Source organism: Pteropus alecto, unplaced genomic scaffold (assembly GCF_000325575.1).
Source record: "Pteropus alecto unplaced genomic scaffold, ASM32557v1 scaffold42, whole genome shotgun sequence".
Lineage (NCBI taxonomy): Eukaryota > Metazoa > Chordata > Mammalia > Chiroptera > Pteropodidae > Pteropus > Pteropus alecto.
This window is the reverse complement of record NW_006434825.1, coordinates 11874919-11881278: the sequence shown is the minus strand read 5'-3', so window position 1 is coordinate 11881278 and position 6360 is coordinate 11874919. Positions and strand designations below refer to the sequence as shown.

At 50.7% G+C, this 6360-nt stretch overlaps 1 protein-coding gene across 1 annotated transcript in view; it reads left to right on the top strand.

Annotated features, from left to right (window-relative positions):
- SLC12A4 (solute carrier family 12 member 4) overlaps nucleotides 1–6360 on the top strand; it is a 20851-nt gene that overhangs the window by 8731 nt on the left and 5760 nt on the right. Inside the window, exons 4-11 of the mRNA XM_025045252.1 lie at nucleotides 830–976; nucleotides 1062–1116; nucleotides 2770–2900; nucleotides 4208–4449; nucleotides 4595–4809; nucleotides 5334–5498; nucleotides 5577–5675; nucleotides 5969–6027. Of these exons, the coding sequence (XP_024901020.1) occupies nucleotides 830–976; nucleotides 1062–1116; nucleotides 2770–2900; nucleotides 4208–4449; nucleotides 4595–4809; nucleotides 5334–5498; nucleotides 5577–5675; nucleotides 5969–6027 (1113 nt within the window). The remainder of the gene's footprint in view (nucleotides 1–829; nucleotides 977–1061; nucleotides 1117–2769; nucleotides 2901–4207; nucleotides 4450–4594; nucleotides 4810–5333; nucleotides 5499–5576; nucleotides 5676–5968; nucleotides 6028–6360) is intronic.

The window sequence follows — 6360 nt, the reverse complement described above, 5'->3', positions numbered from 1 at the left end:
TTTCAGGTAGTGAGGCAGGGCTGACCTCCTCAGGCAGAGTCTAGCACATGCCCTGGTTCAGAGACTCTGAGGGACCCATGTCATCAAGGGTTGAAGCTGACAATGAAGGTGATGGGGCACATCTGGTAGCCCAAGCCAAGAAGTCTGGCCCACACTGGATTACAGGATAGATGGTGCAGACGGTTTTCGGCAGGGATGATGAGACTGGACTTGGTTTTCAGAGACCTGCTTTGGCAGCAGAGTAGGCTGGAATACGGAGAGGCTGACAGGCACAGGAGGGCATCATTCAGATGCTCCAGATGTAGTTTCCCATGTTCAAGTGACTAAGGCTAAAGCAAGGCAGGCTTATCTAAAAACAGCTTGAAAGGCAGACTAGGCAGGACTTGGCATCCACCTGGATTGGAGTTGGGGGTTGGAGAGAGGGAAGGCCAGGGACAACTTCTTGGATTCTGACTTGGGTGACATGGGGCCTGTTAGGTACGAAGGTGGGGATGCGAGACAGACCTCTCTTTCTAATTTAACAGAAGAGAGAAAGGGAAGCGGGCAGTACCTTGAGAGAGGTTAAGCTCAAAAGCTTACTCTTGGTGTTTTGAAAAGACCAAGTTTTATACCTTCCCAATCTCAAATTGTGTTCATATATGAAAGTCAATATAGACATCCTAGCTGTCACCCCACCCATGCGTTCCCCAGGACTCCACTCAGGATGCCCCTCTCCACCCTGTTCTCTGTAGAACACCCTGGTGACTGTTGAGTAACTGGGGCTGGCCTTCCATGGTTCATCTGGACCCCTCTGATGCTCTGTGCCTCCCCTTCCCCTCCTACTCCTTAGGCACCTAGCATGGGCACCCTCATGGGGGTGTACCTACCCTGCCTGCAGAATATTTTTGGAGTTATCCTCTTCCTGCGGCTGACCTGGATGGTGGGAACAGCTGGTGTGCTACAAGCCCTCCTCATTGTTCTCATCTGCTGCTGCTGTGTGAGTATCTTAGCTGGGGCAGGGCCCATGGCTGCCCACAGAGCCCACCCAGCTGAACTGTTCATCTGGGCCCTCCTTCCCACAGACCTTGCTGACGGCCATCTCCATGAGCGCCATCGCCACCAATGGAGTGGTTCCAGGTGGGTGAGTGCCACCCTGGGCCTGTTGGGGGTAACAGGCCCAGAATTCACTTTGACATCCCGCGGACCCCTAAAGCAGTTCTTTGGTGGGATCTTAGTCCTTGAATTCGTGAATGACAGTTGCATCACTTGGGAGCATCCTTGCTTGACAGAGTTTGAGATTGCTGTTTTGTGTGTGTCTGTGTGTGTGTGTGTGGGTGGGTGAGTGTGTGTTTAAAGGGGGTTGGGGCTGACAAAAAAGGTGATGGGGCTCACCTGGTTGGCCAAGCCAAGGAGTCTGGCCCATACCATGGATTATGGGATAGACAGTACAGAGAGTTTTCAGCAGGGATGATGAGATTAAGCTTGGTTTTCAGAGACCCTATTTATTTATTTAACCATGTATTTATATCAGTATGGCCTCCTGGATGTTTTATTCTTTGGATTATAATTCAGTACTTCATTATTAATTATGTTGCTCAAACTATTTTACTTTGGCCATTTAGCTACTTAGTACTTAGGTTGGTTCTTATGTCTGTACATGGATTTTTTTTCTTTTTGAAATAACAGCTTTATTAGTATTGCTATAAAAGTAATGGGGGTAGGGAGAAGGCAAAATATATTTACCCATAAGAGGGTTTGAAAGTGCAGAAAAAGGTAAAAAGGAAAATTGAAAGTGCCCATAATGCCACTGTCCCGAATTCATAACTGTTAGCCTTTTGGTATATGGTTGTAGGGTCTTGTAAAATAGTGATATAATTGTTTTTCCCAAAGTGTATGTGTGTCTGTGTCTGTTTCTCAAATGTTGGGAAAAAGTTTATTTGTTTTTGTAACAAGATTGATAGGGTATTACTTAATTTATGTGATTATTCTCCTAGTCTTGGGTTCTACTTTTTCACTTGTAAATATTGTCCTGAACAGCCTTGCACACAAATTTCTGTTAACACCTCTGGCAGTCCCATTAGGAGAGGGTCCTGAAGGTGGGATTACAGCATGAAAGGATTAACTTTTTAAAAGTTTCTTAATCCCTGTTCCCAGATTTTTCACCAGAGAAGTTTTATCAGGAGCGGATTCAGCTAACAACATGGATCACTCTTATCCCCTGCACCCTCGCTGGCCCTGGGGCCCAGTGTTGATTCTGTCAGTCTTGCCAGGAGTGTTAGACTCTGATGGAAGCACAAACTCGGGGCAGGCGGGTCAGCTGTGGACACTCTTCTGGTGGCAGGCCCCATACTAGGCCCTAGGGACAAAAAACTGGACAAGACACTGTCCCTGCCCTGGTCGGAGGGGGTCAGACTAACAGACACAGCCCTTGGAGGGGTGTGGCATGCTGAGAGATAGGATGTACCCAGCCAGAGGAGACTGTGGGGACTGGCCTAAGTGCAGGGAGTTGGGGGACAGTGAGCCACTTAGGCACTGCTGTGGACCTAGAACTGCCCTAGCAAAGTAGTCATTTCACTGGCCTATGCTGGGCATTGGAGTTAAATGGGATAGGGTCCAACCGTAGCCTGGCCACTTACTAACTATGCGGCCTTGGGAGAATCTCCCAACCCTTCTGCTCATCTGTAAATGGGAAAAACCATCCCTGTCTCTCTAGGTGGTCGTGAGAGGCTGTCATAGAAGAGACCCCCTTGAAGAACCAGCCTTGATCTGTGTACACTTTCTCTGTTGTAGCCGGGGGCTCCTATTTCATGATCTCCCGCTCGCTGGGGCCAGAATTTGGAGGTGCTGTGGGCCTATGCTTCTACCTGGGAACAACATTTGCGGCGGCCATGTACATCCTGGGGGCCATTGAGATCTTGCTGGTGAGTCAGGCTAAGCCCTGGCCAACTCTGGTCTTGTCCAAAAAGTCCCTTTCCCGTAGGCCCAGGCTGCTCATGCTGCCCTCACCTCTTGTCACAGTCTGGGATTTATAATGTGGGAGGGCCCCTCAAGGAGAAAGATCCTCTGCTCAAGCCAGTCTCCCCTTCAACCCCTTGCCAGTTCAGGCCAGGCAGGGAAGGGGCCTGGCTGCCTTCACTTTGGCCCTGGATATTCTATCCACTCAGGCCCCATTTCAGCCATGGCAGGTGATCTGTGGAATTCTTGCATTTAACTCAGTGACAGACAGATCTTGGCGATGACACAAAGCCTGCCTCTTGGGCATATGTGGGCTCTGGCCAGGTCTGTCTTCCCAGGCTTCTGTGCCAAGGCCCTTCAGATCCACCTCATCCTTGTCCCTAAATCAGGGCGAGCAGCCACGGGACCCTGTCTGGAGGCCAGTGCCCCCTCCATGAGCCCCATGTGCACTCTGACTCAGCTTCCCACTCCCCACTGAACTGCCCCGGCTAGTGGGTGAAGAGGTGGAGTGGTCATAGGGAGCACAGGGTAACAAGAGCCCACCCCTGGGGATCCAGACAATAGGGGATATTTAGAGGAACTGCCTGCCCAGTCCCACCTCCAGGTCTTCTGCCTGTAGCACAGACCTGGCTCCTAGACCTTCTAGGGGTTTTTTGTTGTTATTTCCTACATTCCTACATTTATTATTTGGACTTCTTCTGGAAAGAAAACTTATCCTCTTCCCAATTTATTTATTTATTCATCCATGTACTTATATCAGTATGGACTCTGGGATATTTATTTTATTCTTGCCTCATAATCCAGTACTATCATTATTTATTTTGTTGCTCAAGCTGTTCTACTTTGGCTTTTTAGCTATTCAGATTGACTCCTGTGTCTGGTTCCCTTTTAAATAACAGCTTTATTAAGATATAATTCACATACCATACAATTCACTACCCATTCAAAGCATACAATTTAATGGTCTTTAGTATATTCATAGGATTGTACAACCATAACCACAATTAATTTTAGAACATTTTCATCACTCTGAGAAGAAACCCCATAGTCATTAGTAGTCACTGTACTCCCGCCAGCCCTAGGCAAACATTAATCTGCTTTCTGCCTTTAATCAGATTTACCTCTTCTGGACATTTCATATAAATGGAATCATACAATATGTGGTCTTTTATGACTGGCTATTTCTGGATACTCTTAAAAAAAAAAGCCAAAATGATAGAATTCACTTTCCAACTAGGAAAACTGAACCTTCTTCATTTATCTCTTGTTTCAGACTTACATTGCCCCGCCAGCTGCCATTTTTTACCCAACAGGCGCTCATGATACATCAAGTGCCACCTTGAACAACATGCGAGTGTATGGGACCATTTTTCTAACCTTCATGACCCTGGTGGTGTTTGTTGGTGTCAAGTATGTGAACAAATTTGCCTCACTCTTCCTGGCCTGTGTGATCATCTCCATCCTCTCCATCTATGCTGGGGGCATCAAGTCTATTTTTGATCCGCCCATATTTCCGTAAGTAACCCGGGACTACATTGAGGCATTGCACTGACACCCTCCCAAGTAAATGGCCTTAGATGGTGAGTCCCAGAGGCTGCAGAGTGTAAACAGGTTGGGGCCTCTGACTGAGCAGGTACTGATGCTCTCCCCAACCCCACAGAGTCTGCATGCTGGGCAACAGGACCCTATCACGGGACCAGTTTGACATCTGTGCCAAGACGGCCATAGTGGATAATGAGACAGTGGCCACACAGCTATGGAGCCTCTTCTGCCACAGCACCAACCTTACCACTGACTCCTGCGACTCTTACTTCCTGCTCAACAATGTGACCGAGATCCCTGGCATTCCAGGTGCAGCTGCTGGCGTGCTCCAGGGTGCGTCCTCCTCTTGTCCTCTTGCTCCTGACCCATGGGCTGGGCAGGAGGCCGGGGATGAACATGGAAGGAGAGTGAAGGACAGAGCCAGCCTTGTGTGGCCAACTCAGGAATGGGGAGCAGGCCTGGCTTACTTCCCAGCCCAGCAGTGTCCTCTCGGCCTGGCTCCTGGCAGCTAGTTTTTAGAATAGAATAGAGCCTATTTGGCCAATGTCCCAGGCTGCAGCAGCCACCAGAAATTCTGGCATCTTCCCTCTCCCCAGCCACCAGCCCCTGACGCTGCCTGGGATTGTTCTCCCAGGAGCCATAAAGGGCCTATGTCTAGGAGGCAAGCAGTGGCGGGGCTTTGGCTTCAGCCACCTTTGCCTGTTAGACTTCTGGCCAGACCACTCCCTCCCTGTGGCCATAGCAGCCCTGTGGCTGATGCCACCAGAACCTCTCACATCTGTATCCTCTGCTGGGCTGCCCCAAACTGCCCCTGCAAAGTAGGTGGGGCTGCGGTGGTGATACTGCTTTCCTCGCAGAGAACCTGTGGAGCACCTACCTGGAGAAGGGTGAGGTCGTGGAGAAGCACGGGCTGCCTTCCACAGACGCCCTTGGCGTGAAGGAGAGCCTGCCCCTATACGTGGTGGCTGACATTGCCACATCCTTCACTGTGCTGGTCGGCATCTTCTTCCCCTCTGTGACAGGTGAGCCCTTCCTGCCCACCCACCCAGCCCTGCCCCCTCTCCCGGGGACCTCCTGAGGGAATCTTGTTGTTTTTGGAGGCATTATGGCTGGCTCAAATCGCTCCGGGGACCTCCGCGACGCCCAGAAGTCCATTCCAGTGGGGACCATTCTGGCCATTGTTACAACTTCCCTTGTGTGTATCCTTTCCCAGGCCTGGGGCAGGTAGGGAGTGGGGCAGGAGGCACTTACGTGCACATAAGTTACCAGCTGGCATGCACAGACACACCACAGGTACATGCGTCCATACACACCTTTCCCCTCACACATCACACACTCAAGGAGTGTGTGCACAATGCGAAACTCTCAGCTATAGACACCCCAGCTGAGTCTTCTGGCTAAGGCTAGGGTGAGGGGCATGTGGCTCCTATGCAGGGAATGAGTGGGAAGAGCCATGGCAGTGGAGGCCTAGCTTTCCTTGACACAGCTGCAGACTTCAGCAGTGTGGTTCTCTTTGGCGCCTGCATTGAGGGTGTGGTACTCCGGGACAAGTGAGTGAGCTGGGCCCCTCCCTGTGGCAGTGTGCTCAGCTTTTGCCTGCTCTGACACCAGCTCCTCTCACATACATGGTCCCACACATGTACTCTGTCTGTTGGTTGCCAGTTTAGTCTGTGCCACCAGGTGGGTCAGGCCTCACCAGGACTTTTGCTTCTGGGAGAATGGCGACATCAGGACCAGGGTTGGGATGAGGGGAAAGGTGAGGGCCTGAAGGGCTGACCTTCCCTGCCGAGGAGCCTGAGCTCTACCCACCGTAGCCATCCTTCCTGACCCCTGATGTCCCTCACTCTGTGTGGCCCCACCCAGGGTTTGCGGGCTCCTAGCACA